This window comes from Hippichthys cyanospilos, chromosome 7 (genome assembly GCF_059441005.1).
Source record: "Hippichthys cyanospilos isolate Australia breed blue-spotted pipefish chromosome 7, RoL_Hcya_1.0, whole genome shotgun sequence".
NCBI lineage: Eukaryota > Metazoa > Chordata > Actinopteri > Syngnathiformes > Syngnathidae > Hippichthys > Hippichthys cyanospilos.
In genome coordinates this window covers 1552499-1565857 of record NC_142375.1, presented here as the reverse complement: position 1 = coordinate 1565857, position 13359 = coordinate 1552499, and the positions used below count along the sequence as shown (strand labels likewise).

General features: G+C 42.8%; 1 protein-coding gene across 1 annotated transcript; it reads right to left on the bottom strand.

Moving 5' to 3' along the window:
• Positions 1–7476: 7476 nt before the first annotated feature.
• On the bottom strand, positions 7477–13359 carry LOC148420604 (actin, cytoplasmic 2). Its single transcript, XM_088418663.1, has 7 exons — positions 13195–13359; positions 11981–12112; positions 11470–11709; positions 10156–10402; positions 9220–9411; positions 8963–9144; positions 7477–8061 (listed from the first exon to the last, which is right to left on the bottom strand). The coding sequence occupies exons 1-7, from the start codon at positions 13333–13335 to the stop codon at positions 7918–7920; spliced, it is 1278 nt and encodes a 425-aa protein (XP_088274789.1). The 5' UTR covers positions 13336–13359; the 3' UTR covers positions 7477–7917.

Here is a 13359-nt window from a genome sequence, read left to right as displayed (position 1 = left end):
CTGCAAGAGCTACAGTATCCAACACGTCACCTCATCACCATACACACTGCACTCGAATGGAGAAGCAGAGCGTGCTGTGCAGACTGTCAAGAAGCTCTGGCGCAAAAAAACAGACAAATACCTCGCCCTGCTCGATTACAGAACCACTCCCATTGAGTCAGTAGGCCTCTCACCAGACCAACACAACTGTCTTCATTCATTGGCCTTTTCATGTCACATGGGCACAGGCAATTAGTCACAAGTGATTTCCATTAGTGATTTACTATAGGTGAGTCAATTTAGGTTTCTATACGAGTGTGGTTGGCAGAATTTTTATTTTTTTACTGTTGTTGACACTTTGCTCTTTTGTATTAGACACAGACTCTCTATAGTAATATATATGTGTGTATATATATATATATATATATATATATATATATATATATATATATATATATATATATATATATATATATATATATATATATATATATATATATATATATATAATTATTCTCCATATTCTGTTATTTTCATGCATTTTATATCCATTTGCTTATGCTCCTTGAAGTGTTGTAGTTTTATTTTTATGTTTTAGTTTTTAGCCAATTAGAATTCAGCTAACTTGTGTCACTATGCCGTGTGAAAAAAACAGGGCATTCGCATCCACAGTTGCAGACCTCTGTGCAAGCGTGGACAGATATATGACACTTGACACCAGGACACCTAAGGCTGCAGTTCAATGATTGACTTTGTGGTTGTGTCATTGGATTTGTGGCTGCATGTTTTGGACACTCGGGTGAAGAGAGGGGCAACTGATCACCACCTGATGGTGTGTTGGCTTCAAAGGTGGGGGAGGACACCAGTCAAACCTGGCAGGCCCAAACGTATCTTGAGGGTCTGCTTGGAACGTCTTGCAGAGTCCTCTGTCAAAAGGAGTTTCAACTCCGACCTCCAGCAGAATTTCTCCCAGGTCCCGGGGGAGGCGGGGGACATTGATTACAAGTGGACCATGTTTCGCACCTCCATTGTTGAGGCGACTGATCGGAGTTGTGGCCGTAAGGTGGTCGGTGCCTGTCGTGGCGGCAATCCCCGAACCCGCTGGTGGACACCAGCAGTAAGGGATGCCGTCAAGCTGAAGAAGGAGTCCTATTGGGCCTTTTTGGCCTGTGGGACTCCAGAGGCAGCTGAAAGGTACCGGCTGGCCAAGCGGAGTACGGCTTTGGGGGCCGCCACGGCAAAAACTCGAGTGTGGGAGGAATTCGGTGAGGCCATGGAAAGCGACTTCCGGACGGCTTCGAAGAAATTCTGGTCCACCACCCGGCGTCTCAGAGGGGGGAAGCAGTGCACCATTGACACTGTGTACAGTGGAGATGGGGCACTGCTCACCTCAAATTGGAACGTTGTGAATCGGTGGGCAGAATACTTCGGAGACCTCCTCAAACCCACCGACACGTCTTCCTTGGAGGAAGCAGACTCTTCGAGCACCGAGGTGCGCTCTCCCATCTCTGGGGCTGAAGTCATATAGGTGGTCAAAAAACTCTTTGGTGGCAAGACACCGGGGGTGGATGAGATACGCCAGGAGTTTCTAAAGGCTCTGTATTTTTTAGGGCTGTCTTAGCTGACACACCTCTGCAACATCACCTGGACGTCGGGGGCAGTGCCCCTGGAAGGGCAAACTGAGGTGGTGGTCCCCCTTTATAAGAAGGGGGACCGGAGGGTGTGTTCGAACTACAGGGGAATCACACTCCTCAGCCTTCCCGGTAAGGTATTTTCAGGGGTGCTGGAGAGGAGGGTCCATCGGGAGGTCGAGTCTCGGATTCAGAAGAAGCAGTTAGGTTTTCGTCCTGGTCGTGGAACAGTGGACCAGCTCTACACCCTTGGCAGGGTCCTCAAGGGTGCATGGGAGTTCGTCCAACCAGTCTACATGTAGACTGTGCCACGTATGTGTCTTGTACGTGCTTAATAGAGTCTGCTTTGTGGAGTTGGAGAGGGCATTCTACCGTGTCCCTCGGGGATCTCTGTGGGTGGTACTTCGGGAGTATGGGGTACCGGACACCCTGATATGGGCTGTTCGGTCCCTGTACGACCGATGTCAGAGCTTGGTCCGCATTTCTGGCAGTAAGTCGAATTCGTTTCCAGTGAGGGTTGGACATCATCAAGGCTGCCCTTTGTCACCGATTCTGTTTATTACCTTTATGAACAGAATTTCTAGGTGTAGCCGAAGCATTGAGGGGGTCCGGTTTGGGAGCCTCAGCATTGCATCTTTGCTTTTTGCGGATGATGTGGTGCTGATGGAATAATTGTATATATGTACTGTATATATGTTATCAGATACAAACACTTTGCTCACACACCTCTTAACCTCCTCTCTCACACACACGAACACACAAATATACACATACACACACACTCACACTACAGACATAAACAACTCCTTATATGATATTATTTTGAAACTTGTAACCACCTTCTTTGTAATCTTTGGAATAAAACAAGGAGGAGAGACCCAGAACACCGGAAGACCCTGGTGCTCTCCCTTTTTTGCAAAAGATCGTGTTTGACTCAGAGTTTTGGCTTTTCTCCAGTCTCTCATTATTGATAACTCTGACATAACTTGGTCCTTCGAGCCGGATCCCAACATATCTGCGTCCGTGGGGGGAGGAGGGGGGGGGGGTGCTGGTAGCGACTGAAGTGCACAGCCAGACTGGGTCTGTAGAAGAAGTCCACTTTCCCGTGGCCGGTTGCGTCAGTGTCCTACCCGGGATTGTTGATTGACGGCATCCGTAACCAGCAACAGAAATTGAGACGGAGAGAAGACATGAACTGTGAGTATAGTCTTATCTTGTTGGCATGCTTAGTGAAGTAAAAGGGAGGTTGAAAGCCCTGCCCGAGGCCCAAACGACGAAACAGAAAGTGGAGCAAAAGACTTGCGCTACTGATACCTAGAATAAGAAAAGCTAGAAGTTCTAGAAGAGTAAGACAAGGAAAGGTTCCAGTCCTGTGCATCTTAATATGTAAAAGAGAGGTTGGTTGGCGCCCGACTGGCTCTTTTTGTTATGTCTTGTAATGTGCAATGCTTTCCTGTATTAATAAAAACCAGGCAGGGGCGCTTGGGCGTTGAGTTAGCATTGGAAAACCCATGAGTTCATTTTCCCAAGCTTTTTCCCTATCCATGGCATAGAAAAGTCAATCTTGGCTGGTCTGAGTTACACTTTTTGCTGCTTAGCAGCTAGGCTTGTCCTAGTCTTCTTTTAGAGATTTCTCTGACAGGTAGAGGAAAAGAAGGTTGTATGAGAGAGGAAAGTGGCTGACAAAAAAGAGAAAAAAGAAAGTAGACAATGATCTGACTACAGCCACTGCCCTGTCAGCAACTAATGTAGCCAGACAGGAAACCCAAATTAACGGAGGAAAACAGACACCAACAATTAGTACCTGAGTTTACCGCCATATTCTTAAACCCAGACACCTGAGGTTTTCAGAGGCAGAGTTGACAACCAGGCAAGACCGTGGCCACGCAGTAAGACTGTGTCTCAGCTCCACATCTGAGTATTGAGGGTAAAGCCATTTGAAATGGTGTGTGCAAAAAATGTGTCTTGTACGTGCTTAATAGAGTCCGCATATACGTTGTAAACTGTATGTTGTGTGATGTGGATCTGCGTGTCTATCTGTCAGTTTGCTGGTGTGTAACTATAGGTGTGTTACATGTTCGTATGTTAGATTGATAGAAATAAACAATGATATTGGTTGAAATTTGGGTAAATGACATTGTTAAATCATGCTTTATCAAGTCTGCATGGTTAAAAGTCAAAATGACAAATTTTTGATGGTTTCAAACCTGAGGTTTTGGGCAGAAACTGGTCCATTCACAGGGTTAATTCTCAGCACACAGGTGAAATGAGAAAAATTGAAAAATGTATTATGGGATCAGGTGAGACTAAATTATGAATTAGGATGTTTTCAAATGCTAGATTAACTGGTAATAAATAATTATTGGTTGAAACACGAATAAAACACACAAGGTTGTCGAGTTATATGTGGCGCTATGCCAGGGGTGGATAGCCAGATGATGTTGAATTAATTGTAAATGTTGTGTTTTCATAGCTTAATAACATGTAGGCATGTTGTCGTATGATAGCCAGCTTGGGAGCCTGTGGTATGAAAATGAGAAGTGATTGTGAGTGTAAGCCTGTGAAGCTTGCTCTGTTGAAATTTTCACACAGTTTGCTGCATGTATTGCTGTTATTGTTGTTGGCATAGTTGTGAGAATTGCCGTTATTGGGGTTTTTGTGAATTTTTTTCACTAATGCGAGTAATGTCACAGATCTGTTTTGTTGACAAAGCAAAAATGGCAGAGTACGAAGCAGTACGCAATAAGCAGTGATGTGCTGTGGGGTTCATGGCCGGGGAGGCACTGACGTCCTCAATGAGATTTACAAACACCATGTGAGCCCACCAGAGCAGCCTATTCAAACATTTCATCAGCACATTGCTTGTCAATTACTTTTTTTGCCAAGCCCCGCCCGAAAAAGAAAACTATTCGCAACCCCCAACCCAATGCGCTGACTATACTGTAAATAAGATTATCGATAAATATTGCATAAACTTGTATCCTTTTTAACATTAACAAAAGAAAAAAAGCAATAGGCCTCTACATCAACTTTCAACAACTGTTACTTTTTACAGCCTTTATACAGATTACAGCTTAATCTAAAACTGAAACAAAAAAAACCAAGTGCTTCAAAGTGCCTGAAAATAACAAAGATGAAAATTCTTATTTTATTAAAAACAAGTCATTTTCAATGGGGTCATCCAGCGCGGGGTCATCACCTGGCGTCCCCGCAGGGGGGCCCGCACCAAAGAATACAAGCATACAACATGTAGCACACAAATAAGCACATTTAATGTAATGATGTCCACATCTAATGAGATCCACGACTTTGATGAAATCGTTCTGTATTTGATTTGACAAGCCAGAAAATATAGTGGATGTATTCAAATGGTTTGCTAGCCTATCATTTTTCTCAACAAAAGCATAGAAAAGTTCGAAATACAGTGGTATGAAAAAGTATCTCAACCAACCTTGTTGGAGGCACCGAACCCCACAAGTTTCATATGCTCATTCACCGAACCCTTCTTTTTTTTTTTTATATATATCTTTTTATTGAACAAGAACATAATACAATTCCATTAATAGAATTACAATTAACATTTTACATGTATCTGAAAACAGAAACAAAACAAAACAAGAAAATAAAAAAAGACAAAACAAGCCAACTAGATTTACTCCAAGAACAGTCGACATAATGGAAAACTAGCCAGTCCAAAAGCCCTTCAGCTCAGGGCAAAGAAAAAAACATATGGCTAAGGTAACAGGGAGAGCCATGGCACTTATCACATGTGTCTTCCACCTCTGAATATATTTCAGAGTCTTGCCTTGGAAAAATGGACCCTGTGTAGAACTTTAAATTGAATGAGTCCAAGACGAGCACACGAAGTGGTGGACTTTATCCTACCTACAGAACGTTCCCAGGCCTCTTCAGTTAATTGAATTCCCAATTCCCAATTCCCTTTCCCATGTACCCTTGTCATTTGACTGACTGTTTAACGTCAAAATGAAGTCATATATATTCGAAATCTTCCCTCTTTGATGAGGAGAACGTGAAAGCAAACATTCCCAGGGTTGCTCTGGGGGTACAGAGGGAAAATTAGGGAAACACTTAGAAACAAAATTACGAATTTGAAAATAGCGAAACATATGAGAAACAGGGAGTCCATACCTGGATGACAAGTTGGCAAAACTATCAAAGACACCATCTACAAATAAGTGTTTGAATTGTTTGATACCCTTGTCATACCACCCTGAGAATGTCGAGTCCAAAAGTGATGAAGGCAATAGGTGATTGTTGTTTAAAGGACCCAAAGAGGATATAGCTACGAATTTAAAGGTTTGGGGTGATTTTTAGACAAATCTAACACATACAAGTGTCAACAACTACAGCAATCGCACTATGAAAGGCCTGACACTGAGGTTTTGACCCTTTTAGCCCAAAAATCTTTGCAACACTTCCAGCTAGGAGGTTGACATTTTAGATTTTACATCTGAGGAGTAGACAGAAAATTTGTGGTGATTTTTAGTAACAAATTACAGTTGGAGTGAGGACTTTAAATGCCCCATTCAGAGTCCTCACTCCTGCAGTGATTTGGGTTAAAATAATAAATTCTTAATCTTTGTTTTTTAAAGAAGATGAAGTGGAAAAAGGTGTTAATATGTCACCTAGTACTCAAGTATATGATTAGTTATTCTCTAAACATAGCAGAAAGGGTGGTCCCCACTACTTATTCGGTCGGAGTTACCGAATAATTTTCTGCTTAAGTTTTGATGTCAAATGATTTATTCATTAATGGGAATTCAGTTGCTGAAACAGGTCAGTGGTTTGCAGTAGAAATTGTTTAACAATTGACGGATCCATGGTGATATTAAACTGTTACTCAACAGGAATTCAGATTCTTGCTCCACCCCTCTTTTTTTTTTTTTTTTTTAAATCATGCATAAGGGGGCATGGCCTGGAGCAGTGGTCCGCGGGCCGGTCCGTGGATCAACTGGTACCGGGCCGCGTGGGCTGCACCCGAAATAATGTTTTGGAGATGATTTAGTTTAATGGTACGTGCACATCGAACGCGAACGAGGCGAAAAAGCGGAGCATTTTGTATTGTAGTCAATGGAGTCACTCGCCTGGCTTGTAGAGTGGCAGAAGGGAGAACTTGGGACAACTGGTATGTGCAGAGTATGCTTCACTTAACAGCTGTTGAACCGTTGTTACTGTGCTAAGCTAACGATAGCGCAGCATTGTCACAATATAAATGTAAGGTGTTGACCGTGGTGATCAAAAGGTTGGGGACCACTGGCCTGGAGGACCATTTATCTTGTGAGGGGGAGCTGGTATGGCTGTATTTGAGAGCAGTGGTTATATTGCAATACATGTACAACAAAAAGCTATTCTAAAACTATTCTGGTAAACACGCAACTTGAAACTCAATATAAAGATGTTAACAAATGCTACTCTTCCAACACTAAGGAGGCATGGCAGAGCATTTCCATCACATAGGTCACACTCCAGTGCTGTCAGAAGCCACTGCTCATCCAATAAGATTTGTCCGATTGGACAGGAATGTGTGTGTGTGGGCGCGCGGGGATGGTGTCTTTAAAAGTCTTTCATTCGCTGACCATTTTTTTATTAAAGGGGGGAAATCAGCACGCCATAAATGCGCCTTTCGCTACACCAATAGTTAACATGACATCGGACTCCGGAGTATCAGTTATACTGTATTAGGTAACAGACAGACTTTTTTTTTTTTAAGTTTGTTCATTTGTCCCTTCAGGGGACAAACCGTGTGAGGGTCTAAACTAGGCTGTTACAATTACTATGGGTAATTGTGCCTTGTGCGCAATAACAGCATTCTATTGTTATAAATGCACAAGGGTAAGATAAAAGCTCGAGATCTCAGACGTGCACTTTATTGGGTTTGTCATAGAACCTGAAGCTTGGCAAGCCTCATGTACAAACAAGACCTTAACAAAGCTGAAGCTCAGTCTTTCTCTCATTTTTGCATATTGACAAAAACTGGAGCAAATATCTTAAGGCTGTAAAAAAAAAAAATAATAATAAAAATACATACTTTACATTAACAGTAAGAGGTGTGCCGAAGCAAGACTGAAGCTTTGGCAACACATGCTGGAAACCTTCATAGAGGCAAATAAAGGTGGTGAAAAAAAAAAATCCAAAAAGAAAACTACACAAAACTTATTCCTCACATTCACACTGCCTGTGGTGGTGGGAAAGGGGGATCCGGCACAAAGAACAGTATTAATGGGAGCCACTCGCAAGTCGGTGGCAGGGTGTTCAAGAGGGAGGGGGGGGTTAACGAGACAGTCTCTTAGAAACACTTCCTGTGGACGATGCTGGGTCCAGACTCGTCATACTCCTGCTTGCTGATCCACATCTGCTGGAAGGTGGACAGCGATGCCAGGATGGAGCCACCGATCCAAACAGAGTACTTCCTTTCAGGGGGAGCAATGATCTGCAAGAGGCGCAAGGCAGACGTTACTCACTTCGGCGACTGAGGGGCAGCAGAGGCGCCAAAAAGAGCTAGTCACGATGGAGTTCCAAAAGTCAGGGGAATAAAACGTCATGTCACACTAAATTACTTATTGCGAAATTACTTATTGCGAACAGGTGTTCATACATCATTTGACTTTAATGCAAAATACAAGTTCAATTATCTTTCAAAGAACTCTGTAATTGAACAGTGAGTCTAAACAGCATTCTGATCAACATTTCATTCGTGGAATATTATCTCTGCCTCGGGGGAAGCCATTTCGTCTTTGGCTGCCACCTTAAATGACAAAGTTGCTCTATGCCAGTGCTTCTCAAATAGTGGGGCGGGCCTCCCTGGGGGGGGGGGGTCCCCAGGAAAAAGGCTTTGTTTTTGTCATGTGGAATGTAATTGCAATAAAGTAATAATTTTCATCATTTTCTTTTAGTTTCAGGCACTTTGGTGCACTTGCTTTTTTTCCGTTTTAGACTAAGCTATAACCCGTATAAACACGATAAAAATAACAGTAGTTGAAAGTTGATTTATATTGCATTTTTCTGTTAATGTTAAAAAGGATACATGTGTAGGTTTACTTAAACAATTTATCAATAATAATCTTATTTATATTCAGTGCATCGACTGGGGGGAGGGCGAAAAGTTCTCTTTTCTAGGGGGGGGTCCGGCAAAATATAGTTGAGAAACACTGCTCGAAGCTCAGCTCGCGACCAATGGTGATTCGCTCGCCTGTTTTCAGTTTGGTCATGTGACACTGAGCAGCCGAGCAGTTAAGTCATTAAATGAGCAAATGTCATTTTAAGTCATCAGTAAACAGCAAAAAAAAAAGGCACAAATAGTCATAAAAAACAAAAAAAGAAAGCGAGATGACCTTGATCTTCATGGTGGTGGGGGCCAAGGATGTAATCTCCTTCTGCATGCGGTCAGCGATGCCTGGGTACATGGTGGTGCCGCCAGACAGCACAGTGTTTGCGTACAGGTCCTTCCGGATGTCCACGTCGCATTTCATGATGCTGTTGAAGGTGGTTTCATGGATGCCGCACGACTCCATGCCTGCGCACGCCTTTGGTTATGTATGTGGGCTTTTTTTGTTTTGTTTTTTTGAGGGGGGCGGGCAGTTGCGCTTACCCAGGAAGGATGGCTGGAAGAGCGCCTCAGGGCAGCGGAACCTCTCGTTGCCAATGGTGATGACCTGACCGTCGGGCAGCTCGTAGCTCTTCTCCAGGGAGGACGAGGAAGCGGCTGTGGCCATCTCCTGCTCAAAGTCCAAAGCCACGTAGCACAGCTTCTCCTTGATGTCACGCACAATCTCACGCTCGGCTAAGACGCAAGAACATCACAAAAGTTCAGTGCTATGGTGTTTACAGCTCAAAAAAATGTTATAGTTGCATCTAATCTTTTTTTATAGCAAGTAAAATGGTGTCAAACATGAGGCCCACAGGCCAATTCCAGTGGATGCTAAGTGTCCTTTTGCAACATGTCGGACGATATTGCAAGTACTGTATGTTTATTCTGTGATATATACTGGATAAGCCAGCAATTTGACTAGCAACCTACCCTTTCACTGCCAGCAAAGAAAAAATTAATCTTTGATGACTGACGTATAAAGCTGTCAAGTTAGAATCTCTTGCACTGCTTTTTATTCTTCAAAAGTGCAAAAATGTGTATTCAGTTGCAGTCCAGTTAAAAAAAAAAAAAAAAAAAAATCCTTGCCATGTATGGCAGTTGAGTTCAATCGAAGCCACATTAATATCCTTTGTAAACTTCATATTGAAGCAGGTATTAGAGGTACTAGCTTACGTCTCAAGTTGACCTGAGCACACATACCAGTTGACGAGGAAGGACCCCCCCCCCAAAAAAAAAAAAAAAAAACCTGAGCAAGTGAACCTATTTTATCCATGTTATAAACTTAAGGTTTTATTTTAACTTAATATTTGACCTACCCAGTCAAAGTATCCATTTGAAGCATCTTTAATTAAAAACAAATGAAATTCTAAACCCATTTTTTCTGTCCCAATACAAATTCACTTGGCAATGCAACTTTTTTGGTGTGGGGGCACTAACCAGTGGTGGTGAAGCTGTAGCCACGCTCTGTTAGGATCTTCATGAGGTAGTCTGTGAGGTCACGGCCGGCCAGGTCCAACCTAAGAATGGCGTGCGGCAGTGCATAGCCCTCGTAGATGGGCACCGTGTGGGTGACGCCGTCGCCAGAGTCCATCACGATGCCGGTGGTGCGGCCCGAGGCGTACAGGGACAGCACCGCCTGGATGGCCACATACATGGCCGGCGTGTTGAACGTCTCGAACATGATCTGGGGGGGGGGGGGGTACAAAGTCAAAGGGTTGGCCAAAGTCAAAGGGTTGGCAAAAACCAGTCTCCCATCAAGCATGACGTGCCAGGTTAGAATGGAAAAGGTTAATGCCATGCTCTTTCTCCATGTAATACTGTGCATAAAAGGTTACCTTTTTTTTCCAAATTCAAACTGTTCAGTGTTTAATGTATTCAGTCCGTAAAAAAAAAAAAAAAAAAACAGATGTTGTATTTAGTGCGCTCTCTTTTTTACTCCCTTTGTTAATTTAGGTATTACTTACTGAACTTTAAGACTGAGCATTTTGAGGTTGTGTTGTACTAAGGTTAGTTATTAATCCCACTTTCAAAGAGTTCCACCACAAAAAAAAAAAAAAAAAATCAGTTTTTGGGACCAGATTGTTCTGTAGTTAAAAGAAGGGAACCCGATGTAAAGTATTAAAAAAAAAAAAAAAAAAAAAACAAACAAAAAACTTTACAATTCTTTTGGTCGCAACTTTATCCGGCCAATAAATTATGCATAACCGTAAAAAAAAAAAAAATACTTTAAGCTTGAAAACAAATTCAAACTTCAGGGGTTAATATTTTCAGCATTAAAAAGATGTTCCATTCTTTTGCATTTTTAAGTTTTTTCACTTGATATTGACTGAAAAGTCACCCACGCTCAAGGGTCAGGCAACAACCAGGTCACTCACCGAGCCGGGATTGGTCATACTTGATACTTCGGCACATGTCACTACCAGTCCATAGCAACCGAAAAATGTTAATTGTACATAGAAATGAATTCAAATTGGACATTCATGTTTATACTGCTGAAAATAGCTAAATGTGGACTATTTACAAGCATACAGTTACAAATTAGGGCATTTATTGGTTTGTGGAAGCGGTCTATTTTGAATCACGCCATGCTGTATGCCATCACGGAACACACGGAAGAAACCTGATGACGCCACAAAGATGGAAAAAAAGCTCAGCAAAGAGGACTCCTGAAAGTTAAAAGGAGGAAACTGAGCAAGGGGCAAAAAATAAAATAAATTTAAAAAAGCCGACCCGGCATTAAGCTATGAGTACCTGAGTCATCTTCTCCCGGTTGGCCTTGGGGTTGAGGGGGGCCTCTGTGAGCAGCACAGGGTGCTCCTCGGGGGCCACGCGTAGCTCATTGTAGAAAGTGTGGTGCCAAATCTTCTCCATGTCATCCCAGTTGGTGACGATACCATGCTCGATGGGGTACTTGAGGGTCAGGATGCCCCTCTTGCTCTGGGCCTCGTCGCCCACATACGAGTCCTTCTGGCCCATGCCCACCATCACGCCCTGCAAGAGACCACGTTAACACAGTGACTAAAAGAAGGCCTCTTTGGATTTCGCTACGCTATAACAAATGTTTTGAGGACATGAAAAAAATAAAAATTAAGTCTCGGTTTTGTAGCTGCAATAAAATTTGGAAGAGTAACACACAGATAAGTCAAAGCATAAATAAATGCCTCACAAATAAGACAATTTGCTAGTACTTAAAAAAAAAAAAAAAAAGACACTTTATGCTCTTTCAAAACTGACTACTGTCCACCCCCAAGCGGCAGTGTACCTGATGCCTGGGGCGCCCCACGATGGAGGGGAAGACTGCGCGCGGAGCGTCATCTCCAGCAAAACCGGCCTTGCACATACCGGATCCATTGTCCACAACCAGGGCGGCAATTTCATCTTCCATATTTACCTTCTGCAATACCACAAGATTAACTTTTCAGAGGTGACAAAACTAAAAAATGGAGGGCGGCTGCAGCTGTGCTGCATATGCGGTTAGCCAATTTGTTTTGTTGGGTGTCGCACTGCCCCCACACACCTGCCCAAACCAAAAACAAAAAACAAAAAAAAAAAACGGGGAGGGGGGGGTCCATATAAGGAAAAAGTGAGGTTCTGCCCGCCACCCTGGCAAATATGGTCCTGCAAACGCGATCACTCCCTTTTAACAGAAAACCTCCTAAAATTCAAGCCTGGAAATGACTGTGTGCCCCCCAGTATATGTACCATTTTTTTTTTATTAAACATTTTGTAGCACAGTGCACAAAAATTAAAAAATTGTATTAAAATGTTTTGTATTCAAATATTTTGAATTATAAAAATATTTTATATTCCAATCAAAAGATTAAAACAATCCACGTTATTTAACTAGTCAATTGTTTAGAGTAGCATAGAATTGCTTTAAAAAAAATAATCACTGGCTGAAAAATCAACAGTATATTCGAATGAGTGACTTTAAAAACAAACTTTTTTTTTTAACTCTATTCGGATTAACGGTGATGCTCAATGTCCGTGGTCGATTAACCAAACGCTTGGGTGAACTGGAAACTAATCCACTTGTTGTAATCCGTCTAGCCGCTGGGGAGACGATAGCGTGCCGGCCGGGTGCGGTCGATGACGGTCAAAGCTTTCAAAGACTGGGGGGGGGGGGGGGGGGGGGGGGGGGGTCGTCGGTCACCAGCCTTCGTAGCGTCCGTCACTAAACCGGACATTGCCACTTTCAAAGCGGCGTCAAGGCTTTGCCTGACGCCCTCGTTGGCTAACAGGCTAACAAGCTACCTTTGCGGAACTGCACAGGTCAATCCATTCATGCCAATGTAGAAAAAAAAAAAAAAAGTAAAAAAAAAAAAAAAAGCAAATCCGGTTCCGCTAGCTTAACAGGCTGGCGGCGAGTTTAGCGCGACCTCACCCGTCAAAAGCATAAAGCACGTGTATTTAACTTTTCAATTACCACATCAATATTGGCATTTCATATAAACGTAGTCCAAACATCTTTCTTACCTGCGTGAGACAGATGTCGCGTTGAACAACGGGTGGAAAGACGCTAAAAACCAACAAGCACTGCTTCCAAAACTGGACTGTGACGTCTAGCAGGCCGTCCTCTGCATTTTTAAAGATGTTAGTGCTGCAGCCCCTCTCCATATAAGGAGAACTTTCTTCACGGCG